The 27,403-nt window shown below is 39.6% G+C and overlaps 1 protein-coding gene across 11 annotated transcripts; it reads right to left on the reverse strand.

Moving 5' to 3' along the window:
- Nucleotides 1–126: 126 nt before the first annotated feature.
- Nucleotides 127–26,570, reverse strand: arhgef11 (Rho guanine nucleotide exchange factor (GEF) 11). Of its 11 annotated transcripts, none has more exons than XM_026262025.1 (43): nucleotides 25,361–26,569; nucleotides 23,670–23,702; nucleotides 23,343–23,357; nucleotides 22,805–22,896; nucleotides 22,619–22,723; nucleotides 22,478–22,527; nucleotides 22,336–22,393; nucleotides 22,065–22,255; nucleotides 20,914–20,985; nucleotides 20,721–20,828; nucleotides 20,488–20,536; nucleotides 20,348–20,385; nucleotides 19,345–19,422; nucleotides 19,195–19,263; nucleotides 18,234–18,338; nucleotides 16,507–16,605; nucleotides 16,383–16,425; nucleotides 16,204–16,300; nucleotides 15,193–15,315; nucleotides 14,056–14,079; nucleotides 13,842–13,971; nucleotides 13,684–13,762; nucleotides 13,507–13,536; nucleotides 13,015–13,138; nucleotides 12,734–12,937; nucleotides 12,481–12,528; nucleotides 12,232–12,380; nucleotides 10,999–11,139; nucleotides 10,780–10,856; nucleotides 9,850–9,975; nucleotides 9,638–9,755; nucleotides 9,374–9,552; nucleotides 9,226–9,301; nucleotides 8,157–8,327; nucleotides 7,951–8,032; nucleotides 7,778–7,855; nucleotides 7,662–7,696; nucleotides 6,811–6,966; nucleotides 5,536–5,766; nucleotides 4,177–4,251; nucleotides 2,749–3,059; nucleotides 2,474–2,636; nucleotides 127–1,663 (listed from the first exon to the last, which is right to left on the reverse strand). In XM_026262025.1, exons 1-43 carry the CDS (start codon nucleotides 25,393–25,395, stop codon nucleotides 1,605–1,607), a joined length of 4,326 nt encoding a protein of 1,441 aa, XP_026117810.1. In that variant the 5' UTR covers nucleotides 25,396–26,569; the 3' UTR covers nucleotides 127–1,604. The 11 variants fall into 11 exon arrangements, with proteins under 11 accessions (XP_026117810.1, XP_026117809.1, XP_026117811.1 ...); XM_026262024.1 differs by having other exon boundaries at nucleotides 13,669–13,762; XM_026262026.1 differs by having other exon boundaries at nucleotides 2,501–2,636; nucleotides 13,669–13,762; nucleotides 25,361–26,568.
- Nucleotides 26,571–27,403: the final 833 nt, after the last annotated feature.

The following is a 27,403-nucleotide window of genomic DNA, read 5'->3' on the forward strand; positions in this document are numbered from 1 at the left end:
ACACTGCACAATTAATTTTTTTTTTTCCATTTTTAATTCCACAAAACAAATGAGTTTTAACATGGGTTTCCATTTTCCTTCTGTGCATCCAACAATCGCGCCATATTTAAAAAGAGGAAGAGAAAATAATTTACACATCTTTTCGTTTGTCGTATCTACAAAAAAATAAAATTAAAGAAATGACTAGAGCTTTACAGAAAATGAACATATAAAACAGGCAGTCAACTATATTACATGAGTCAATGTCAATAAAATAAAAACAAACCTTTACGTTCAGTAGTTCGCACGAGTATGGGTTTCTTCGTTGTGCAGCGTACAAATCGTCGAGCCGCATGAATTAATGTAGAACGATGAAGGAATGAAACGGGGAACCAGTCACGATGGGAAGAGTTAAAGCTAACGAGAGAAATCACGTCTAACATTTCTCCACCTGAGTTAACAGTAGTTATCGGTACAAGCAATCACCGCCGAATTCAATCCGCGTTAAACATGTTCTGCACTCACACATAAACTCGCAAAAACAATTAAAATAAAAAATAAGAAAAATTAACAAACTTTAAAAGGAGGTGAGGTAACAATCCTCCTTTGGCAGGTTAGGTGTACAAGTTATATACTTATAAAGACGCTTGTGTTTCAAACGCAAAGTCGCGTCATTTTTATGTTTTATTTTATTAGAGTTCCCGATCCCTTCATTTGTATTTCAAGCACCCGTTGAGCTACGAATGAACTACCGCAAACGAAGAGCGACAAGAGTTCACAGTATTTACACGTAATACAAATGTGTCAGCTTGCAGGTCACATGACATGATGTCAGAATTCCCAGACACGCCCCTTTTTTTCTGTTACGATACAAACAGGATTCCAGTTACGAACTGTGCGATAGTGTTAAACTGTGAGTAGAAACCGAACAAACGTACGTTCGTTTGATATTGGAGCACAAATCTTCAAAATAAAACCTTCATCTTTTTTAGTTTTCCTTCCTTTTTTTTCTTCGCATAGTGTTACGCGATGAAATACAAGCTACGATATTAACGAACGAACAGGGATTTCATGAGACGTCCTTATTCCTCCCACCCATGTGTATTTCCACAGGGGTCCCAGTGCAAAAGAACCTGAATTTGTCAACGCAGTTTATCCGTAAACAGACGCGACTCGCGATATACGCGGCAGACACGTCGCCCGTTTGGATTCACGAGTTTCCTGACGAGGAACAGACGAACAGCAGGTAAAGTGCTCGGTTTCCTTCGTAGAACAGAGTCATGTCTTCAGCCGCGATAGTTCACTTTCCACTTGCATTTTTCCTGTTCTTCGCGCATCTCTTCACGATCACGTTCTTCGTCAATAACATCTCATTCTCTCTCTCGAATGCGCTACTACAATCCTCACTTTCTTTTTCGTCCTTTCTTTTCTCAGCGCTGGCCGAAGTGTCGTCCGTCCCCAGACACGAATTTCTTATTGACACAAACAACACATAATTTAGCCTGGACGGAGCTTCCAGGCGCAAGGCATGCTGGGAAGGGGCTACATCATAGAGTGCGGAGTGTGTGTTTGTGTGAGTCTGTGTGTGCGAGATGAAAGTCCTCTCTCAGGTCCAGTGTAAACCATCAGAAACCAGTGGACTGGATTTCGGGCTGAGCTGGTTCTGTCGAGACGCCCTCTTTACCTGAACGAACAACACAGAAATATTAAATATAACAAACTTTATGAACATTTTCTGCTCTGAGAAATTGACTTAAACATGCTGAAGTGCGTTAAATACTGCACTTAACTCTTAAGGCTGATTCACACAGTGCGAAACACTTGATCGTGTTCTGCGAACTCACACTTCAACAATGCATTTTTCATCAGATTTTTTCTAAAGTTCGGGATCACAACGATTTTTAACAATATTGTAAAATATTATTATAATGTAAAATAACGTTTTTCTAATTTAACATACATTAAAATTGTATTTATATCTGTGATGCAAATCTGTATTTTCAGATTCATTCCTCCAGTCTTCAGTGTCACATGATCTCCAGAAATCATAATAATATGCTGATTTATTATCAGTGTTGAAACTGTTGTGCTGCTTAATATTTATTTGGACGCTCTGATACTTTTTTTCAGGATTCTTTGAATAAAAAATGTTAAAAATTAAATTAAAATTAAACCATATACACTGCCGTTCAAAAGTTTGGGTTCAGTAAAAGAAAAATTTCACTTTTTTGAAAGAAATGAAAACTTATTTAGCAAGGATGTGTAAAATTGTTAAGAAGTGATAGAAAAGACTTTATTTTAAATAAATGCTGTTCTTTTTTAATTTTCATTCAGCAAAGAATCCTGAAAAATAAATTGGAAGAGTGCTTGTATTAATGTCCAATTGTGACCTGAAGTGGATTTAGTTTCTATAAGTCAGACGTGCACTCTTTGTACAATGGATTGAATGCTACATGGGGGAAAAATTGACGTTTAGTGTGAAAAGGCCTTTAAACATCCGTTTTGAGGCTGTTCTCCTCACCATCTCCAGCTCCGCGGTCCAGTGACGGCATTCGGGCCGCTGTGGGAGACTTGTAGACAAAATCACTGGACATTTTATCCACAGGAAGGGGCTTTCTTAACTTCTTCAGGAGTTTATAGTGATCTGCTTCAATGTCCTGCGACATCAGATACACAGATACAGATATAGAAACACACCGAACCTAATAATAACCAGCAGACAACAGAAGGACCGTACTGTGTGTGTGTGTGTGTGTGTGTGTGTGTTACCCGCAGGTGCTGCAGTTTCCTCATCAGCTCCTCCATGGTGCTGAAGATCTCGTCCACGTTTCTGATCACATGACGCTGGAGGCTCGGTGGTGATTGGCCGGGTCTGTCCCTGTGACTCAGGGTCTCGGTCAGTGATTGGTCAGCTGGAGAGAGACAGGGCGTCTCCTGCTCCTCTTCCTCGCTGATGAAGGACGTGTCCTGAGTCTGATGGATGCTGTGAGACGCGTCCGAGTCTTTGAGCTCGTCTGTGCTGCTCTCGTCTGTGAGACCGCTGGACGCCTCTCTGGGCATGACCAGATAAAACATGTTTCCTGGAAGCAGCACAGCAACAGCACTGTGTTATCGCTAACAAAACACTTAAAACACAAACGTACAAAGACATCAAAATGGAATAAAGTGGAGAAAAATAAATAAATACTGATAGAAATGCATACAATTTTATCTAAATATTAGCTGAAAAGTTAAAGAAAATTTGAAATGTTGCCTGGCCAATTAACTTAAAATAATGTTATTTTTAAGTAAAATTACTAAATAGTACTTTTCATCTAAGCCTAAAATACTAAAATGACAAAAAAAATATTTAAAATAAAGCTGAAAATAAATAAACAATATAGATATAAATGTAAGATGAAAACTTGAAATAAATGAAAATCAGATAAATTTAAAGTACTAAACCTGAATATGGAAACTAATAAAAGTATAAATAGAATGATTAAACTAATAAAAAATTGAAAATAAACAAAATTACTACAATTAAAATTAAAATATAAAAAATGAAAACCGATAATAAAAAGAAAAAGAATGAAAGCTGCAGCAATTTCTACTACTTAGCAAATAAAAATAATAATAATTTTGAACAAACAGACAATAATCGTATCATGAATTCCAAACCTAGTACAGTGGTAAGTGTATTTTATGATAGCAGTAATGGGGTAATCAAAATATAATAATTAACTCGTGCTCTTTTGTTTATTTACTTTATTTTTTATACAAAAATTTTATACAAATACCAAAAGTGTAAAGATATGATTTTTTTTGGGGGGGGGGGGGGGGGGGGTCATATCGCCCAGACCTATAATATATTACATACAATGTATGAAAAACATATTAGTCAACTACTAGTAAAAACCAACAAAATAATAAAATTAATTAAAAATAAGTTTATAAAAATGATTCTTTATACACATCTCATTGCAAAGATCTCACAAAAAGAAAAACAGCAGAGAGAGAGAGAGAGAGAGAGAGACTGCATCCAGATCATTCAGGACCGGTTTCCAAAACTGAAACCAAACCTCATCCCGGATTATATTTCACAGTCGGCCGAGACTGAAAACAAGCCACGAAGTTAGAGACCAGTCACAATTGTTTGCAGGAAACCGGCCCAGAATGCATCTGTCAGCGGTATAACATGATAAACATTAGCCCCACCTCCGTCCCGAGAGGACTGGCCAGCAGTGACATCATCGGTGATGTCATCAGGAAGAGAACAGCCCGCACCCACAACTGTGTGTGAAAGACAGCGAGAGGACGTGTGTGTGTGTGTGTTTGTGTGTGTGAGAGAGAGAGTGGAGTGCAGAAAGAGGTGTGCGTGTAGTTAGAAACAGACAAATACAAGAAACCACAGCAGCAGTACACGAGAGAGAGATAGAGAGAGAGAGAGAGAGAGAGAGAGAGAGAGAGAGAAAGTGTGTGTTGTGGAGAAGTAGCAGAGAGAGAGAGAGACAGATAGAAAGTGTGTGTTGTGGAGAAGTAGCAGAGAGAGAGAGAGAGAGAGAGAGAGAGAGAGAGAGAGAGAGACAGAGAGAAAGTGTGTGTTTTGGAGAAGTAGCAGAGAGAGAGAGAGAGAGAGAGAGAAGTTGTGTGTTGTGGAGAAGTAGCAGAGAGAGAGAGAGAGAGAGAGAGAGTGTGTGTGTGTTGTGGAGAAGTAGCAGAGAGAGAGAGAGAGAGAGAGAGAAGCGTGTTAAATCAAATAAGCTTCATCACAGTGAGATCTGAGCACATGCAGAGAGACAGACAGAGACAGAGGAGAGAAGAGACAAACGCTTCAATTCTCTGAAAATAGAGAGAGAGAAATCAAAAACATTTTCATTATTCAAAATAAAGCTGAAATGAAGATCTAAAGGGACAGTTCACCTAAAAATAAAAATCTCCCCATGATTAACTCACCCTCAGGCCATCCTAGGTGTGTACGATTTTCTTCTTTCAGACAAATCAAATAGGAGTTATATTAAAAAAACACTCTGGCTCTTCCGAACTTTATAATGGAAGTGAATGGGTGTTATATTTCAATCGTCCAAAAGACATCAAATAAAGCGCATCCATACATAGTTTAAGTAATCTAGCTTCCGCTAGCTGTCGTACGAGAAGTATAAAAAAAACGAAGATTTGTAAAGAAAAATGTTGAAGGATTTTGATTTAAGCCAAGAGGAGACTGGTTTTCGTTCGCTCCTGTAAACAAACCGGAGCTGTGTGAGGTCCTTATACTAATAATGGATGCGTTTCATTTGACATCTTTCAGACTACTGAAAAATAACACCCATTCACTGCCATAATGTAGCTTGGAAGAGCCAGGGCATTTTTTTTTTTATATATATAAAACTCCTAGTGGATTTGTCTGAAAGAGAAATGTCATACACACCTAGGATGGCTTGAGGGTGAGTAAATCATGGGGTAATTAAAATTTTTGGGTGAACTATGCCTTTAAATCTAAACACTGGATGATAAATGTGATTTTAATCACTGTAGTATTAACTATGATTATCATGTAATATGGTGCTGAGTGTTTACCTTTCCTCACCACCTTAATGGGCGACTGCGGCACCTCTACAGGCGGAGCTTCTACAGACTCCTCCCCCCATTGGCTGGGCCTCTCACTGGGGGCGGGATCAGAGAACTCCACCCCCACTCCGTCGGTCAAAGGACTCCTTTCATTGGCTGTCTCATTAGTGGGCGTGTCATCTGAATCCTGACTCCACCCATCCTCAAGATCTCGGAAGATCAGCTGCCGGAGGGTTTCCACTGAGAAAACAAGAAAAACATTGTAAGTTGCCAGTAAACAAGATATTGAAGAGCTGAACTGTGTTGTGTTTTGTTTTATCAGCTATATGAGCAAAATAGTTGGTACTGACTTCTGATTGGACAGAAATTGTCTATTCCTCTCATTAAGTGCTTTCAGAGTTATTCCAGTATTATCTATACACTATTTATTATTTCAATTTTTTTTGTATTTTTTTAAATAGGTTTTAGTCAATTTTATGAATTCTAATCAGTGATTAAGTTTGTCGATTTAATATGTACCTTAAGTAAAATAAGCTATTTCAGTTAACAAAAATACATATTTATAATAGTTTCAACATTTATTATTTTAATTTGTTTTACTTCATAACAGGTGTTTGGGTCCAGCTTTCTTGGCTCTTTTCATGGCGAGAAACAAGTTGAAACAGCATAAAAAGAGCCATTTAGAAACTTTTGTAAATGTTTCCTTCAGACAAAAAATGGCTTTAGATGAAAAGATTTGATTCAGGGTTCACCCTTAATTTCAGATTAATCTCCCAGAGTTTCATATTTAATACTTTTTAAGACCTGCACAAATAAAATCACTACCATATGAGTGGGGTAGGGCAGTGTATAGTAACATATTTAGCTGTAAAGCATGATTTATAGTTCAGATACAAGTTTTCAATCTACAGGTTTTATAAAATAAACTTAACATTTCAGCCTTTAAACCATTTATAAGAAAATTAATAAAAGTATAAATTATTATATTAATTAAAAAACATTGATTTTCAAATTTGTCTGAACAAAAACTGAAAAGGCAAGTGCATTTTCTACCAGCAGGTGGCGCATTTGGAACAGCAGACATTGTGAATACAGTGGTTTTCCCTGACTTTGAAATGTGCAGCACTCATGTTTATTTCATGAAATCACACATTAAGCCGTAAAATTTTTCATCTTCCTGTCCTCAAATGTAAGACCTCCTGAAATTATAATTAAGACTTTCTTGTATCATTAAATTTGACAATTAAATGTACTCTCATCTCCGAAGCGAACAGAATGGCTCACCGTCCTGGAGAGCAGCTTCGGCTACAGCAGCTTTGGTTCGGGGGGACCCGTCTCCATCCTGATGATGGTGTGTGTCCGATCCGTCTGTCGGTGTGAGAGCGGCTTCATCATCACTGACAGAGTCCTGCTCCAGAGACACGGACGACTCCAGCACATCTGAGAGACACGGGGGAAATCATGTCATGAACTTCTGGTGCATTTTACATCAAACAGCACAGGAAACGTCTGAGCTTAGTTGTGCAATTTAATGCATGAAGTATTATAAAAAACCTTCAGATTAATGTGCACTTTCCAAGAAAATCACTTATGTCTAAAATCTTCAGCCTTTAGAATGAATAAGATTATTTTACACAGTAACTGTTCATTTCAGCAGTTTTGCACACGTAGAATTGTTTGTTTTTACTGAATGTATGAAATTGCATTATGTACTACTGTTCGAAAGTGTCTGGCACCTCCACTCTCAGCGCCGTCAAAATAAAAGTCCCACCTTCAACACTTCGCCCAAGCAGAAAAAGTTATCAGCCGATGCAGTTATTTGAAAAATGACAAATATCGGCCGATATATCGGTTGAACAAAGTCTTCAGATTCACATGATATACAGAAATCATCATAATATACTGATTTACTGCCCACCAAACATTTCTGATCATCATCAGTGTTGAAAACGCACTGATTCTCATTTCTGTGAAAAAACGGTGATGCATTGCATTTGAAACGTATTGCTTTATAATGACCATTTGATCCATTTAATCATCCTCTATAGCAAAAATTTGAATGGTATATATGCTGTCATTATTTTTGATTTCCTGATTTTGGCAGTTACAACACACAGTTCACACACTGCTCTCACCTAAAGCATTGTCAGATGAGCGCACACCTGAGGACCTGAAACAGAGCAGACGTGAGTTCATCAGATCTAGTGATGATACGGCTGTATGTCAGTGTTTGTGTGCAGATGTGACGTACGGCGCTGGCGATCCTTGTTTGCTCGATCCTGCTCCTAGACTGGCAGCAGCGATCGTCTTCTCCAGCAGATCTTTCCAACTGTGAGGAAACATGAGGGAATAAATAAAGCTCCCTGATTGGCTGCCATCCTGTCAATCACACGAGCAGCCAATGAGGGCCGAGCGGAGACTCACGTGTTCTTCTCTGACGACGTCCCGGCCACCAGCTCATAGATCTGACTCTCAGAGGTGCTGATCACGTACAGAGCTTTATTGTCTGCAAGACGGAAATGAGTTCATCAAATACTTTTAAGTAACACAGAATCTTCTCAATACATCCTTATTAAAGTACACTCAGTGAGTGTAAAACATGAAGCAGCTCGTGAAGCTTCCACTCTCACCGGTGGCAACCAATCGGACGAGGGCGGAGTCGAGGCGCAGGATTGGGCAGAAAGGGATCTTGAGGTCTGGAGCTCCGCCCAGCGAGCGTGACGGACAGCGCAGGACGAGGCGCTCGTCTGCACCCCTCTGAAGGAGCACCAGCAGATCTGAGAGCAGCAGCGCCTGCACCTCTGGGACGGCCCAAACATCACACACACGTTATCTCACGTCTACAAGCTCTGAGCTCAGATATGTGCTTTTACACTTCACTCAAACCATTAAACACTTTCCTTAAATAAAAAATAAACATTAACTCAAAATATAAAATGAAAAACAACTTATTTTAGCTTTCCTAAGGCAACACTTGATTTACTAAAATAATTCAATCTAAAACAGATTTTATCAATAAATATCGAACTTCTAATAAATAGATTTGCTTAATAAAAATTAACAAAACACATAAACCTACTAATAAAAAATACAACACAACAAAATTACTAAAGCATTGCCTACACTAATGAAAACGAAAAAATATAATATATATTATTAAATTTAATAATCATATTTAAAATGTTACATTGAAAAGAAAATATTTAAATAAAATGTATTAATATTTAATATAACAAATAATATATTTAATCAAATGACTTAATTTAAAAGTTAAAATATTTTAATATAATAAAATATAATTTAATATATTTTTAAATAAGAATATAATAATCAGGCATGTAATGTGCAATTTGTATTCTTATTTAAATAATAAAAAGTGAGCAAATCAAGTAATATATTGTGTGTGTGTGTGTGTATATACACATACACACACAAATATATAATGTATAAGTATATTTATGTATATGTATTTGTGTGATATATATTTTGCTATTGCGACACAGCATGATTGAATAATATATTTTTATATATAAACTGCACATCTTCAAGTCAACATAGGAAAGGAACTGCCTTTAGATAAATGTGCATTTATTGATTGTAGCAAAAGCTCCTATATGGAGTAATGCATCTTATGGTGATTTTGAGTTAGTTGCACTTTGTTTCTGTTCTGCTGTGTCTGTGTGCGTCACACATCTGTACCGATGGCCTTGTCCTTGCTGACCCTCCAGGTGAGCGACCCCTCGTGGATCATCCTCTTCGTGGTGAGATCCAGGCTCTGAGAGAGAAGCGACAGCATGAACATCGCTGAGACTGTGAGTGATGATGATGGGACGGGGACGGCTCTCACCTTGAACTGTGCTGCGAGGGGATTGGCCAGCCGCTCCAGAGGCGTCAGGTCCAGCCTGCGCTGGTACTGTCCGAGCCGATGCCGGTGCTCCGTCTCTCTGACCACCTCATTGACCGCCTGCAGTATACCACGACACCGGGCCTGAGCTCTCTGGAGCAGCGGCAGGTCCGGAGACGACGCTGCACACAGATATAACACACAGAGGAGGGTTAGCGCCAGTCGTTCTCATGATCCTGACGTGTGTGTGTGTGTGTGTGGACTCACGCTCGCTGTGTTTGATGATGTTGTCCAGCAGAAGAGGGTATTTAGTCAAGCGCTGCATCTCAGCCACCAGCAGATCCTTCAGCTGTAACCTGCGACAGTGAGGACTGGCCTCACACTCCTACACACACACACACACACACACACACACACACACACACATATGAGTCACGGGCGACTGGAGATGCACCACAGGGCCCTGGAGCAGGTCTTACCTGTATGAGGTGAGCGAAGCGAGGGTCTTTTCGCTGTTTGCTCTTGATGAGCTCCAGCGCTTGACTCTGCTGACTGCACAGATGAGACACCTGCTCCTCGAACTGATCTCCAGCCTCGCCCTCCAGCTGCACACACACACACACACACACACACAAAACCATCACTTTTGAAGGAACAGCTCACCCCAAAATAAACATTTCTGACAGTTTCCTCTCCCTCAAGCCATCTAAGATTAGGACGAGTTTGTTTCTGCATCAGATTTGGAGAAGTGTAGCATTGCATCACTTGCTCAGGATGCTCTGCAGTGAATGGGTGCCGTCAGAACGAGAGTCCAAACAGCTGATAAACACATCACAATAATCCACACCACTCCATCAGTTAACACCTTGTGAAATGAAAAACTGCATGTTTATGAGAAACAAATCCATAATTGAGGTGTGTTTAACATCAAATGAGTTGAAAGTCCATATATATAAGTATTATAGTCCATAATTAATAATAATGCTTCCTACAGTATAATAGTCCTTCATCTGTGTTAGCTTGTAAACGTGGCTTGATCTGTGCAGATTTCTCTCCTGATCCAGGCAGAATGACTTTTCAAGAGAGGCAGCGTTATTATGGATGATGGAAGCAGCAGTTGAAGGTTAAAAACTCTTTAATAACGGATCTGTTGCAGCTTTTTTCTTCTGAATGCATTAACTGATGGACTGGAGAGCTGTGGATTACAGTGATGTTTTATCAGCTGTTATCAGACTCTCATTCTGACGGCACCCATTCACTGCTGAGCATCCATTGATGAGACACTGATGCAGTGCTACATTTCTCCAAACCGGATGAAGAAACAGACATCTTGGATGGCCCAAGAGAGAGCAGATTTTTGATGAACTTTTCCTCAAACTCCTCTAAGACAAGAGGAGCGAGGCACTCACTCTGGCCAGCATGATGTCTCCGATGCCCTGAACGACCGGCGATTCCCTGCGCTTCTTCATGGCCTCACATAAGCTCGCTGGGATAGAGAAACATCATCAGACCTGGAGTATTACATCTACACGCATGCATACATGTGTCTTACAAGACTAAATATACAGCAGTCAGCGCAAACACAACAGTAAAGGATCCCAGTGTCTGAGTGTTTGACCAGCACTGACCGTGGAGCTCGTAGACGTGCCGCAGGTTCAGGAAGATGCAGGACAGCTCTTCAGGACTGAGGACGCTCTGCATCTTCTGATAAAACACCTGGTCCAGGACCCTGAGCGTCCGCAGGTGAGACGCCTCCGTGGTGTACAGCTCTGAAGAACAGAGAGTTAAACACCTGAGCTACACACACACACACACACACACTCTGATCGCTTCATCTGCTACAACATCACCAGAACCTGCTCAAACCTCGAGCTACAGTTGAAGAGGTTTAACTATTCTCCACATAAAACACACCGAACCTGACGAGGCTCTGACAGCGTAATCTCCTCAGATCTTCTCACGTGTGTCTCAAAACATCCTGAGATTTGGGTTACAACTTCTTAAAATTGTTCATGTTCTTCCATTTAACCCATAAACGCACTGAAGTCTGAGGCTCGAGGCTATCTGAAATCACTGTATTAGTTTTCACAGACGTATCATCTTAAAACAAACGAAACATCTCCAGCGTGTCTGGGATTGTCTTGAAGCTCATTTCTCCGTCCCGAGGAGAAACACTGATCATTACAGAGACACAGACGCCTGACGGATCTGATGAAACTCTCTCGTATTACACTGTTCATGCTTCACCCTGAGCTGGTTATTACTTGGAGGAAGTCATGCACTGAGATTTAATATCACTTATTAAAGATGTCCAGCGTGTGACAGACACAGTCAGTGTATTAAACTGTTGATAGTTGATGTGATATTATAAAGCTCTTCACAATCCTGCCCCCTGCTGGCCTCCCTAACACATCTCACAACACCAACCTAGTCTTAAACTGCTTCGTTTACAACAGTGAACACTAACTAGATTCAAGTATTTGAATGTTTATTTTCTTCTTATAAAAATGCATACATTTGCTTAAATACATATTCCATTTCTCGGTGAACTAACCCTTTAATGAAGAGTTTACGTATTGTTTCTGTACTTTAAATCAGTGATTAGTGTAATATCTCCCATTATAAGTGTCTTAAAATGAGCTGCAGTGACTGATGTCGTGTCACAGATGCTGTAAAGTTGAACTGAACGGGAAATATTTATTTAATAAATGTTTCTTTTAAAGCAGATGTTTAAATAGAAGCGAGTTGTTTCTGTACCACAAAATGACTGTTTTCAAACAGGTTTCCCAGTGTCCTGTCTTTGCTCAGTTAAGCGTGTGTGACGAGACCTGACTTCAGTGTGTGTCTGTGTAAGTGTGTACCGTAGATGACGGCCTGTCGGTCGATCTCCCGTGAGCTGAGAGACGCCAGGACGTGTGGGTCCACCGTCTCCTGCCAGTTGTGTGAGTCAACCACGTCCTCGTCCAGAGCCGGAGCGTCCGGTAACAGAGCCACCGGAGCGTCCAGCATCCTGAGGACGGAGAGAGAGAGAGAGAGAGAGTGAGACGCACGAGACAGAGCAGACCAGAGCGAGAGCAGACCAGAGCAGAGCGAGGGAAGATAAACCTCACCTGCGCTGAGAGCGAGGTGTGTACGGCGGCGTCGGGTTCTCCAGCGATCTGAAAGAACACTAATAAAGTTAGAAACTCAACACAGAAGAAAATGTCATTTCATTTAATGGATTTATTTATTGAATGTTGCTAGGGCTGCAACAACTAATCCATAAAAATCGATAATGTAAATAGTGGTCGACCGATATATCGGCCGATATTTAGACATTATTTTAACTGAGTGTCTATTTGTGTCCCGTGTGTGTGTGTGTACCGTGCCGAGCTGCTGGAGGCTGAAGACGAAGCGCTGTGATGTAACAGCCTCAGTCCAGGCCCCTCCCTCTCCTCCACATCCTCCATATCCACATCACTACGAGAACGAGGGACAGACTCCGCCCCCGCCCCGCCTCCTCGTCGACGCCCCTCCCCCTGAGCCTTCAGAGACTCGCTGCGAGCCAATCGCACCGATATGGTCGGACTGAGGAGGAGAATAAACCAATCAGCATCAACTCATTAAAGCTGGACGTCCTGGATGACGTGTAACTGTGTTGTGACCTGTCCATGCTGTCCTCTCCAAAACTGCTGGAGGACAGGGTCTGTCCCTCACTGTCCCCTTCTTCAACCGAGTCGGAGTTATTCTCAAACTGCTGAATGATGTTTCTCACGCTGCCAGGACGAACTGTGGACACAAACAGTCAGTCATTAATATTCCTGCTCCAATTGTGTACAACACAACACTTTTGTATTGTGTACCATCAATGTTGTGAATATTTACTACTGTGTGTCCTTGAATAAATGAAACGAGCAAAAAAAGGAAAAAAAGAAGTAAAATGACGTCTTGTCTGAGAAACTGATGAAAATAAAATGAGTTTTAAACAAGAACAAAAACCTATCAATGGCCTCAAAACACTTCAAGATCTTATTGACACATTTGTTCTTGTTTCAAGCATAAACTCATATCATTATATATATAATAAAAAATATATTAATATATAACTGAAATGAAAAAACAAAACAAATGAAGATGTAAAAGTGGAGGAGGTGTACCTTCAGCCGGGGACAAAGGAACATGGAACGCTGGAGACATAAACAAACCATGAGAAATATGAACAGAAAATGATACAAACAACAGCGTTTCACACTAAAATAAAGAAAACTAAATAAACACTGAACGACTCAAACACGTGCTGGGTGTGTGTGTGTGTTTACTGGACTGGGACGTGCTTCTGGGTTTGCCGATGTACTTCAGGATGGGATTGCGCTTCTTGTCGTCTCCGTCCTTCTCTCGTCTGGCGCTGCTCAGCTGTGTGTGACACGTGAAGAGCACCGTGAGGATCCAGTCAGACCCAGAGCTGGTCCGATCACTGCACACCACACATTACCTTCTTCGCTTTAGGAAAGAACGGGAGCCACTTTTCCTTCTCGGACATCAAGCCGGGGAACACTTTGGAGTCTCTGAGTTTAATGCCCGAGTGTCTGAGGTAGAGATGAACCGCAGACGCTAGCGGAGAGCTGACAGCAGAACAACGGTCAGCATCCTCATCTAATCTCATATAATCACAGAAATCAGCGCTAGCGCAGGATTGAAGCTCATACCTTCGGTCCTCCTCATGTTTGGAGCTGGAACGAGAGGAAGCTGCTGTTAGACGACTGGATTTACTCAGACACACACCTGAAGAGAGACAGGGTCCCGTGACGGACGCCTCATGCTGTGTGTACAGCGGTCATGTGACCCGTCTGTGGGTCATGTGACTGCTCCGCGTCCAGGCGTGTCCCGGGACCTTTGTATCTCATGCTAGCTCACTTTCAGTTTATTTCGGTCACCTGACGGCTTTATAACCCGTGCTGCTGGTTTATGGTAGATTCTCCCCTTGGTTTTACAGCATATTAACCAGACAGGGTATAGTGTGTGCCTTTTCTCTTCACTTTCCCTGACAAGAAGTGTTTTCAAATATTATCTGAAGTATTTAAGAGGATTTCACTTTAACATGAGGATCCAGAGCTGAACTTTAAAGCACAATTTTTTTTTTCTTAATGAAACCCATTCTAACTTAGAAACCTTAATAGTAAAATTAGTAATTAGTAATAGTAATAAAATTTTTAAAATTAAACCATTGATAATAAAAATATTCTTAGTAAAAAACTATCACTACAATAGTGATACATACATATATATATATATATATATATATATATATATATATATATATATATATATATATATATATATATATATATATATATATATATATAAATGAATAATAACTATTACTACTATTATCAGTGTTGTACTACTACTGTTTAGTTGTATTATAAAACTTGAGTATTTAATAAAAATATAATAATAATAATTATACAATTAAGAAAATAATACCTTTAACATAATAATACCTTTAAAGAAATGTATTAACTAAAAATGTTGTTACTATCAACTTTTAAAAATCTAAACTAATAAATAAATGTATTATTGAAAGTGTTATTCATTTTAGTAATATTAATAATAATAATAATAAAAACTGATTAATAAGAAGAATGAAAACAACAGAAATACTAAAATGCTATTAATATTTTTTTTCCAAAAGAAGAAAGTAATCTGAAGCAGACTTCTGCTGTAATATAATAAAGCCAGTAAGTTGTGTCCTCAGTCTCAGGTGCACTGATGCATCACACATTAGAGAGACACCGTGTGTGTGTGTGTGTGTGTGTGTGTGTGTGCAGGTGTTCTCCACTCACAGGATGTCCCAGAGCGCCAGCACCTGTCTGTCCACCACCGTCCGCTCCTTCACTGGGTCTCCATCTAACTGCTGCAGGTCACCCTCCCCAAACAGAGAGCCCAGCCCCATCGTCTGCTTATTCCTGCAGCACACAGACATCAGACATCAGTGTGTGTGTGTGTGTGTGAGAGTGTGTGTGTGAACTACGAGAAGGGCTCCAGCAGCAGAACTGAGTATTAGGGGTGTAACGATTAACTGAGAGACGGTTGAGAGTCACATCAAATATGTGATGATTAAAATCAGTTGAGATGCTAAACGAATCACGATTCAGTTAGAGGTAGGAGTTTATACGAATGTGTGTCTGAGTCTTTAGAAGAGTTCAGATGGTATTTAATAGTTTCATCTTACCTCGGTATAATGCATAGTAAAGTTGATGAGTACAGAAACCAGGGAAAGGTTTTAAGCTCCACCTGCTGGCAGAGAGTCAATCTGCTGTGTCTGTTTCCATGCAGATGTTTCTAATGTATAGTTTCACACAGCTGAAGTCAAATCATTCTGCTTTCGGTGATTTAGATTAATAACTGCTCATGTTGCATGCAGCAGCATCTTTGTTCGGATCATGATTTGCAGAGGTTGCCTTTTTTTTTTGTTTTAGATGGAAAGAGCTCAGACGAAGCCTTAGTTTGTTTATATGAAGAGATTTAATTTACTTGTGTTATTTATTTGATTTGGGGCTTGTTTTACAATGTACATTTAGTTGTGTTATTTACATTAACATTATATTAAAATTTTGTCATTTAGCAGACGCTTTTATCCAAATGATGACAATAGAGACAATCAGAACCAACAAAAGAGCAAGTGCTATATTAGTGTATTATTATAGTGTTATATTTCAATTTCACATTTAATTAATAATCCGTCGTAAAACAAATTTTGTAAAAAAAAGAAAAAACACCATGAATTGAATCCACCTGAGCGGTGTCAGATAACCTGCTCCTCTGTGAATACTGCGGTGAATCTGGAGGCGCACCTGTAGTCCTGGAGCTGCTCCTGAATGTCTGGAAGCACCTGCTGCTGGAGCTCAGACAGAGGTCCTCTGATGTCCTCCTGAGCGTGCAGACGACCCTCTACACCAGAACAAACACCACACACGGTTAAACACCGGCCCATCAGCCGCTCCAGACGGGGTTTCTGGTCACGAGAGCTCACCTATGTCTGTCAGGATCTCCTCCCGGACTTTGATCTTCACAGGCTGAAACGAATCACAGATCACAGTCACACAGAGAGCTCGGTGAGAGACGCAGCGCCGGTCGACTGTACATCAGACACTCACCGCATCGGGGTCCAGGAAGTGTGAGCAGATCTGAGGGGCGAGCGATCGGGCGTCTTTAGGACTCGAGCCCAGATACGCCTCCACAGACAGATAAAAGAGCTGCATCGACACAAACACACACGTCACACACACATCTGTGCTCAGGCAGACACTGATGCTCACTGAACTGGCCTTTAAGATTTCAGATTAGGGGTGTAACGTACACAAACATGAGGGTACCTCGGTTTTCATCATGGTTCGGTACAGAAGGAGAGGTGAAAAGGCTTTTTTTTTATATTAAACTGGTGTACTGAACATAATCTTGACAAAATACATATCATTGGAAAGGTATGAGTCTCAAGATTTCATATTTAGTGGTTCATTTTGTGATAGAAGTAATATTGAGAGAGAAATTGAAACATTTGTGGCAGAAAAATGCATCCAAAAAAAAATTCAAAGGAATTTGGGTGTCACCTGGTGGCCAAGTTTTGTATAACACCTAAACTAAATTGCATAGGAACGTCATCATATTTAGACATTAACTTCAAACACTTCAAACTTGAAACACTTTATAGCAAATGTGGATTAAAAAACGATTTTGTAAATATTTATTTTATATAAAGTTAAAACAGTACATTTTCTTTACAGTAAATTTAATCTTCTATAACTTATTTTATACTTTCATTTTTTTTTAATGATTCACTTTTGAAATAATCTGATGATTGTTTTGTTTAGAAAGAGACCAACTTTGTATTCAAAAGCGTTCATGAATTATAACAATATAACTTTAAATAGCGCACTTTCACGTTTATGTTTCAAAAAGGGGGGTGAGAGTTAAGGAGTTAAACTGGTGTACTGAACAAACTGCTCTCTTTAAATTAATTTAATTGCAATTAAACTTTTCTTGGGGATAAAAATCCACCTCGGCTTACAGTAGCCCTTTACATTATTATAACGTTACAATTAACCACAGAGACCAAATTTAAATTAAACTGCTATTTATGACTATTTTTACGTCACTGCTTTATTGCCGTCTTTTCACAGTTCAAACTCTGAGCGATTTTGAGGATGATACGTTCATTCATGTTTATTCTGTGTTATAACTAGTAGTAAAGAGTGATGCATGATCGCAAACTGAGGCGTTTATAAAGCGATCTGTGGACACATCAAAAACAATCATTTAGGTTTTGAATTTCCTGAAAAAATTACATAATTTGAAAGATGACACTTTGTTTCTTATCGAAAGTAACAATTTTTTAAACAGAGTTCCGTCCTTGATTCTGATTGGTTGAGCCAAGTTCCAAACTGTTACTCTTCAAACAAACATCTTTGTTTACTTCTGTGTGTTGCTTGGCAACCATTTGTCAGAACAACACCTGTTTCTGAGGAACTACATTGTTTGGCGGAAGAATACTGTTCTTATTAATAGCATTACACTTTATTAACCGGGTTTTATTTTGTGAAACTTTACTACGTATATGGAATAACCATTTTAGAAAAGCAATAATCCCCTAGAAGCTGTTGTTTACAGTGAATTTATAACAGCTTCCCTTCGTGCCTGACAATAACCCCTAGCTGTTATATATTCACTGTAAACCACGGCTTCAAGGGGTTAATAGCTTAATTGTAAAACTGGAAGTTTCCAGTGAAGTTCTGCTCGTGCAGTGGTTAAAGCATCGATGTATTTGTTCGGTACACATGCACACTGAACGTTACACCCCTGTATCATATGAGAAAGCAGGGCTGACCAGAGGGTTTGGATCCAGTAGTTGATTGAACACGTATCTCATGAAGACCGTCATGTGAGCCGGACGACTCTTCAGCAGCTCGATGTCCTGAAACGGCCCGTCCGTCTGTCATGAACAGTGAGGAAGAGTTACAGACACCATCTCATCTACTCCACGGTCTCTGGCTTCACGTGGAATAATATCAGGAGTGCGCACAAACACTCGAAGATTCGATCGGTAATTATTATTTAAAAAATAAAGACACTTTTCGAATTAAATGTGTTGCTTTGCTGTCAGTAAATGCTGAGGATCCATGAAAAATCCTGAGCACACAAAGTCAGTTATAACTAAATGCACTGTGTGGCGCTGTGGAGCACAATAACATTGTTGTCTATAATACTTCATCAGAAGCTTGTTTATCGATCTCTAGCTTTGTGCTCTATGTGCTATAACCCCAAAGGTCGATTTAAACACTGAATTAGGAACAGCACACTAAAGATGTGGCAGAAACAGTAAGAGTAGTGTGCTATTCTAGACTCAGCCCAGATTGTCTTTAATGCATGCATTTAACACGCATATGAAACTCTGATGACTACGCTTTGCATAATTGTGCATATCCAAATAATGTCCAATAAAATAAGAGGGTCTTGGTTATAAAAAGACAATCTCAACAGATAAGCATCGCTCAACTTCACTTGCCGAGATATTTAACACCGTTTCTCAAAAATGAAATGCATATGAATGTGTAAAATATTTATTTGAGAGAAAACAACTGATGACACTAAAATATATCAATTACTAAAATACATATTATTTAATTTATATATTACACAAATATTTTAAGAATTTGAGAACATATCTGTATGCTTACAGGTAAACTATTTACTCAAATGTTTCTAGTTTAAATCCCTAATTTATTTGAATTCTTTCATCTAATAAACCCCTAGCTCTGGGAGACAGTGATAACAGTGAACGGTCTGACCTCATTGATGGAGTACCCATCCTCCTCCTCCTCCTCTTCCTCCGGGCCGATGATCTGGCTCTTCCCTCCCTGACGGGACACAGGACACTCAGACTTCAGGCTGAACACAGAGCACAGGCGAGCGCTACAGGGATCCTCTGAGGGTCTTACCGAGTCTGAGGGGAGCGTGTCGGACCCCTGCCGGCGGATCCTGAAGGTGGAGGGGGACGAGAAGGGGCTCTCACACGCCTGAACACAGACACACATGAGACCGTTAAATCACTCAGAGGAATCTGATGAGAGGAGCTTCCTAAAGTGAACGGTGAACTAGGGATGCTCCGACAGAGAAACTCTTGGCTGAGGCCGAACAAAATTAAACACTGGGTCGAAAGCTGAATACAAAACACGGTTTGGAGTTTTTTTCTCCATGTATTTTTCCTTTCCTTTTTTTTTCCTTTTTCACAGTGGACCACAAAACCAGTGTTAAATTTCAATTTTTCAATACTGAGTTCATAAGCAAGCTTTCCACTGACGTATGTTTTATTAGGATAAGACTATATTTGGCTGAGATCCAAATATTTGACAATCTGGAATCTGAGGGTGAAAAAAAAATAAATCTATAAATATTAAATCCAAATTAATTCTTAAGCAATGCTGTGTTTTTAGAATTTTTTTATATATTTATGGTAGAAAAAAAAAAAAATCACAAAATATCTTCATAGAACATGCTCTTTACTTAAAATCCCAATGATTTTTGGCATAAAAGAAAAATCAATAATTTTTTTTTAATCTATTGCTACAAATATACCCAAGTGACTTCAGACTGATTTTACGCTCCAGGGTCACAACTGAATAAATTAAATAGCCAAAATGTGCTTTTCACCGTTTTGTCTTGCTTTCCAAAGGAAAAATAAAACATCTATTATAATACAACAGTTTACACACAAATAATATGTGTTGGCCGTCAGACTTTCTTCTACTGTACAAATAAAAGCAGTCTTCCTGAGCAGAAGAGACTTCTTTCAAAACGGTTTAAAAATCCTGATTTGAACACTGTGTGAACTTTATAATAAATGCATCAACAGAGCGGTTGTAATTATTATTATTGTCTTATTTTACAGAACAACAGTACAATCACAATACTAGCATTTGAGAATATAAGAACGTAGCTCACCTCGAGGTCTCCTTCGCTGGAGTCCACTGATAACCGACCTGCTCAAAGAGAGAAATCACACCAGCATTACATCACGAGCACGGACCGATCATAAAGATCTCCTCAGCTCTTCACACACGAGTTAATGAATGTATAGTGACCTTCTCCAGCTGTGAGATAGCTAGCGACCGCTTCTGATCGAGTGCCGTCCTGAAACAGAGAAGACATTTCAGATGAACGCTGTGTGTGTGGAAACGACTGATCGACTATGAGAGGACCTGATCACATCAGAAAGCACCACAGAAAGGACACAGATGCAACTACTGGTGCACATGTCTCCATCTTAGACGATGTGAGGCTGAGTGAGTTAGATTATATCGAGCAGCACTCGTACCACATCCTGCTGGATCTTCACCCGGACTTGACTGGCTCTTCGTCTGGCTCTTTCGATCCGCTCCTCTAGTGAAGACGAGGGGTTTCGGGAGTGCTCCTCCAGGAGGTTCTGCACAGACAGAGAGAGAGCGGTGAACATCATTAATGAAGTGTCTGAACACACCTGAGAAGAGCTGGTCCTGCATCACTGATACCTGCAGCTCTGCCTCCTCCTGCTCCAGCATCCTGCGCAGGATTTCTGTGGCGTGTTTCTGCACCTCAGGGTCCTGACAACAGGAGAGACACATCTGAATGATGAAGGACTTCACTAATCAATAAAAAAACCCTGCTTTATATTTCAGAAATGCACTGTTTTCCATCATGCATTCTGACTTATTTACACTGTTAAGAGTATAACTCAAGATTAACATGAGATTGGCAGAAACTGTGTGTTACGTCCCCTTTACTTAAATGTAGATAATCAATTAAATCATAAAACTTTAACAATATAACCACAATTTGAACAATAGTAGTGCCCTATGAAATGTGTTTTAAATAGTTTATATTTTAATTATAGTTTTCCCTGACAAAATCTGTGTTGCTTGTTATACTTGTTATATATTTATTTTTAGTTTCCATTTTAATTAATGTTTTAATAATCAACATGAATGCCTAATGGTTTAGATTCATAGAAATTAACAATAAAAATATTAAAATACAAATATTAAAAATTATATTTTAATGGTTTAATGCAACGCAATTCATATAAAATTAACAATTTTCATTTGAACAATACAACAATTCTATACTCCTATTTAATACTAAGTTTTTATTTTTTCTATTTTTTTCGTATCTATATTAAGGGTTTAATTCAATTCAGTTTTAATAATTATGTTCAGTTTTTTTTTTTTTTACTTTAACAATTGAATCATATATCAAAACTGTAGTGAAACAATGTTAATAATAAAAGGTGTCAATAATTTCTCAAATCATGTGCTGTCGGTTTTATTTTTATCTGGATTCTGTGCGTTAATGAATAAAAACTTCAAATCAAATAAAATTTTAACAATCAGAGCTACAACAATTGTGTGTGATGCTTCTTCAAAAATAATGTATTATTACTTTAAACACATTCTGCTGTAGAATAATAATATATTTCTGTCATAATTTCTTCAAGTAAATCCGAACTTTTATTTTGGCGGGTTGTAGAAGACCTTTAAGTTTGTGTGCGAGTAAAGATGAAATGACTCTCAGAGCAGTTCTTGAGTCTATTTGCGTTTAATACTGACTGGTAATACTCCATAAGGCAGATTGGACGCCAATAATACTATAATATAGTCAATAACAGCTTCAAAACATGGCGCACCTGTAAGGGTTTGGGTCCTGTGATTCTCTGAGTCGGGGTGCTGCTTCCTGTGGGCGGAGTTGGTGGAGGAGGCGGAGCTTCGCCAGGAGCAGTCCTGTGATTGGGCAAGGGGTCAGTGGGGAGTGGCTGAAGCGGGATGGACGCGGCTGAAGGAGGCGGGCCCTGAAGAGTCAACGCCACATACGTCCCAGCTGTCCGAGGACGAGAACAAACGTCAGTGAAGACACTCCTCACAACTACAACAAACTAAACACACAGCTGCCAGACTCACATTTGATCATTTTCACCACTTCCTGATGAGACATCGACGAAACCAAAGAACCATTGACCTGAAACGCAAACAGAGATGACAAATAAGAGATTAGCTATTAATTCAATTACAATCACTTTTGTTTTACGATGGAAAAGCGTACCTTAATAATTCGGTCTCCTTCCTGGACTCCAGCCTTGACCGCCGCTCCACCTGTGAGGACAAAGACATTAGGTTTGTTTCTGGAAGCGGTTTATCATTTACAGGTGTGTTACCCTCGGGCTTTACTACAGGTATTAATTACCTGGCCGGACATTCTGCACTAGTTTGATTCTCTCGCCACACACGGTGAAGCCAAACCCCAGATTGTCCCTCTGCACAACCACACATCTTTGGACTAAACCCGTCCCTATGAACCAAAAACAGAGGACCTTTCAATAACAACAAGTCATGTGATCGTGGTCAGTTGCATACGAGAGCTGTGCTTCACCTGCGCTGTCCGAGGGGAGATCAGACAGTGTCTCCCTCTGCTGGCCGGGAGAAGACCTGCGCTCCGAGTCTCCCAACGTCAAACTGCTCAACCTGAGACAACCACATGTTAAAATCAATGAGACGAGAAATAGATAACTAGGAGAGCAGGGAGCAGGAGATAAGGAGAGAGAACCAGAAAAAATACAAAGTAGGGAATGATGCATGCAACATAATTGATGCATGATGCAAAATAAAACTGAAAGTAGTTGAATTTAACCAGACTGAACAAAAAGTAAAAGGATTTCAGACATGTTCCAGAGTTTCACATCAGTGCTGGCATTAGAAAACAGTGGTTGACCAATATTGTGTTTTCAATAGGGAACTAAAATATCGAGCGACAAAAAAAATGCATTTTACACATACAGTATTAATTAAACCGCTATTACACAACTGGAAAAACTAAGAAACAAATAAACAAAACAAAAAACATACATAATCTACAAACTTCATCCTGTTCTGCCACTAATTATAGCATGAAAATAAACCGGAAAACTCACCAAGCAGCAAAAGGACTAAAAGGAAGCGTGAAAGAGAGAAGGAAGACATTACAGTGAGACAGATGGAAGAAAAAGAGCGAGAAATACAAAGAAAGAGCAAATACTCAACATGAGGTGGACTGTAAAACTGAGTGAGAAAGTGAAAGACGTGTGAGAGAGTTCAGAGCTCGTGTAACTCCTCCCAAATAAGCACATAGTGGAAGAGGCTCGTGTGATTGACAGCTCAAAACTCAACAGTTAAACATCATCATCACTACTACTCCAGCGGAAACCTGTGTTAATGACTGACAGATGTCTTGTGTTGGGCTTGACTTTGACTCGTCATACCTGGGCAGGTGTGTTTGTTTCTTAATGGCTGCCCTGCAGTCACATGACACAAACAGGAAGTGGATGCACAGGAAAAACAAGTCAGTGGGAAAGAGAAACAAAAGATCTTGAGACAGAACCAAACAGAAATACACACACACAAGACAAGTGGACATTAACGAAGAGCATCTTCTGATGGGTGATCTTCTCCAGAGCGACTCATCAGTTAAACACAAAACACACAGTTGTGACACAAACTGATGCACTGAGACGGTAAAAATAGCAACGAGGAAACGAAGGCACACTGGACGAATGGAAAAACCTGTATTGTTAGACAGAGGACACGAGACAGTGATCTGAGGAGGCAGTAACCGTCTGAACTTAATGTTACCCTTGCAAGCCCACAAAGCCTTGAATTTAGCTGGTGTTTTCACTGTAAACAGTGATTTTACCTGTGTGTCCTCTTCTATCGGCTAAAATCTACAGTAAAGTCTGGGAAATAGAGTCTAGAGGCTCAATAACAGTGATAATCTCACATTTATACTCAAATATAAGGTATATGCAAATCTGGTGACTTTTTTTCTCAATCGTTCTCAACAAAGGTCGACCGATTATCGGCACCGATATTAAGCTTTTTATGGTTATTGGTCATTTTCAAAATCAAATTGCTGATAATGATTTAAAAAAAAGTTTGTCAGAGCATTTGTTACTCTTACTTTTGACATTAATTGTATTTTTACAGAATATATATCGGTTATCAGTCTACTTGATCTGTAATAATCGGCACTGAAAAACACAAATCAGTCGATATTGTTTGTTCTGTCACCACATTCAACAAATTCTGAATGTTTATAATTACTTTTTTTTTTGTCTTTTAATCTCTTTAATAATTCTGAATGAATCCGTATATAGTCAGGTTAAGGTGACTAGTATTGGTAGACCGTGTGGTCTTTTTTGGCACTGCAGCTTGACTTTTTACTTACACATGCATAAAACTATAAACAAAATTATATTTTTTCCCTCCATTTTCAAAAATTGTATATATTCATTTATCTTGAAAACAAAAATGGCAGAAAATATAGTTTCGCGAGAACCATCCTAAAACTTAATCATAAACTTGGTAAAATTCTCCTTATTTAAAATGTTCCAAATCTTAATATTTCTCTCTTTATTATACTGGGATTTATGCTAAAATCGCTGAATGTGGCACTGCTCTACCAAGAACTTTTTTCTGATGTATCTTATTATTTTTCGCGAGGGACGTCATGTTGATGTCACGTGATCAGCTGGATACTACACACTCAGTACAGCCCTAATTTCACTAGCTAAACAAATAAATTGTGTGGCTAGCGGGAAATAAAGCATGGTAACTGAAAACAGTTGTTTTTAAGTGATTCTGCATTGTGGAATAGACTAAAGTCAGGTATCACAGACAATACACACAAACACATGCATCTGCAAGATCTGCGGTGTAGACGTCTTTAAGATGTCAGTTTTACATGCATTCTAGCTCATAAACATCTTAAAGACATCTTCTAAACGTCTATTTGACAGCTGATAGGAAACGTGCTGTAGACGTATTGCAGATGAGCAAACACTCTACAAAATACGTCTTGAAGATGTAACGCAGACGTCAAATAGACGTCTCCGAGATGTTTACGTTCTATCGGGGAATCGGTGTGCGTCTAAAGGTCGTTGTCAGAAAGCCTCACCTATCCAGCGTGGAGGTCGGCTGTCGAACACTCATGGCTGTCAGGTTTGTCTGATTACTAGTCTAGTGTTTTCTCTGTCAGTCTGAGATCATGTCATTAGTGTGGAGTGAGTATTATTTCCTCTTCCCACTCCTCGAGATGAGTTTAGTCCTTTCAGTTCTGTAAGGGTCAAAGTTCCTTTCGGGGAAACACAGTGATCCTCCTCACCAGCATCGTCCCATTTAATAAACAAGCTCCTAATGTGCACATACACCGAGTGAAGGTCACTTCGTAGTGTTTGTTAGCTTCATAAGAGCTAGACTCTCTCAGGGGAGCATGCAGGATCAATACACCACACTTCTGTTTAATCTCTGGAGCTTCAGTAAAGAGATTCCTGTGGACTGAGTCATCGTCCCACTTTAGGATCGCTTTAAAACCATTCGATCAGTCCGAGTGCGATCCTGGGGCTTCACTGCTGTGTTTTTGGGACTCGAGGTGATTTACAGTCAGATGCTGCTAGTATTTTAGAGCTACTGAGTTCAGTGCAATGCAAGAGGAGCAGAAAGGCTGAGCAGCTACTCAACACACAGTGATAGGACGCAAATAAAGTGCATAGAAATGATTAATCAGCAGCAAGGTTCCCAGAGGTGACAGCATGCATGCACCATCTGACGCTCAACGCACTCACTGAACAATACCGTGCGACGCGCAAACACACACGATCCCGTGCTTTCAGCGAGACAATCCGCCGGTCCAGTGCACGCGAGGCCCGCACGGCGCGCATCCCCGCCGCCGCGTACCGGACAAGCGCCGCACGCAGAGCGCGGCTCCGACGGCCGTTCACCTTCACGCGCGCGCGGTAGAACACTGGCGAGCCGCGCGTTCCGCTCGCGATCTTCTGCACGCGTGGCGCGACAAAGCCGCCTCGGAACGTCCTCTTTTCGCGGCGCAATTATTGTCCGTGTCTCGGCGACTCGCACACGCTCGTTTGGCGGCCAGAGACATTCATTTGATCCGCAGGCTCTTGAATCCGCGTCTCTCGCGTCCGTCTCTCGGTGTATGCACGGTCAGCGTTGATGTCCTCTCACTGCTTCCCAAAAATGTGTGCTCTGTCGGTCTTTATTGGTGGTGTAATCCCAACGCGCGAGCGTTCGCCATTCCGGAATAACACCATCATCCCGGGTTTATGTTCGGCTGGGAAGGCAAACAGACTCGCGCTCGTCCTCAATCGGTTGGATTGTGCTACTGCGTGTAAAACTCGTGCACAGGTCAAACTGGATGAACAAGGAGAATCAGGTTTTTAGATCAGTGACTGATTACATCTGATCTGGATTACGTCAGATTCCGAAAATTAACTACTTGATGTGTTTACACGTACATCACATCTGTTTGACGTCTGCATTACATCTGCAAGACCTATTTTTTTAGTGTATAAAAATAATAGATACAAAAGGCATTTTCAATCAGATGTCAAATAGACGTTTAGAAGATGTCTGTAATATGTTTATGATTTATAATCCATCTAAAACTGACATTTTAGAGACACAGCAGATACTTTCCAGATGAAGAGATCTTATTTGATCGAGATTCGAACCCACAACATATATATATATATATATATAATTTTACTAGGAAAGTATCATATTCATGTGTGAATGTTGATGAAAGATGACATATATTTTAAACATTTTAAACAAGCTATGCATATAATGGATCTGCTCAGTCATTTTTATTTTCAGTTATTATAGTTAATTAAAGCTAAAACCAAAACTATAAGAAAATTTTCTTACTGAATAAAATAAATCTCAACTAGAAAATAGAGAAGAAAAAAAGAAGAAAAAAAAAATAGTTAATTTCCGAGGCCTCAATTCTCATTTTAATTTAGTTCTAAACATACTTAAAAACAACTAAAACTAAAAACAATAATGACAAAAGCTTAACAAAATTAACAAGTAAATTTAAACATGAAATCAGAAAATCATCTAATTAAAAATATGGACAAAAACAATATTATCTCTCACTGATACTAAAAGAACACAACTCGTAAATTCTAAATTTACCTAT

This window comes from Carassius auratus, unplaced genomic scaffold (genome assembly GCF_003368295.1).
Source record: "Carassius auratus strain Wakin unplaced genomic scaffold, ASM336829v1 scaf_tig00216014, whole genome shotgun sequence".
NCBI lineage: Eukaryota > Metazoa > Chordata > Actinopteri > Cypriniformes > Cyprinidae > Carassius > Carassius auratus.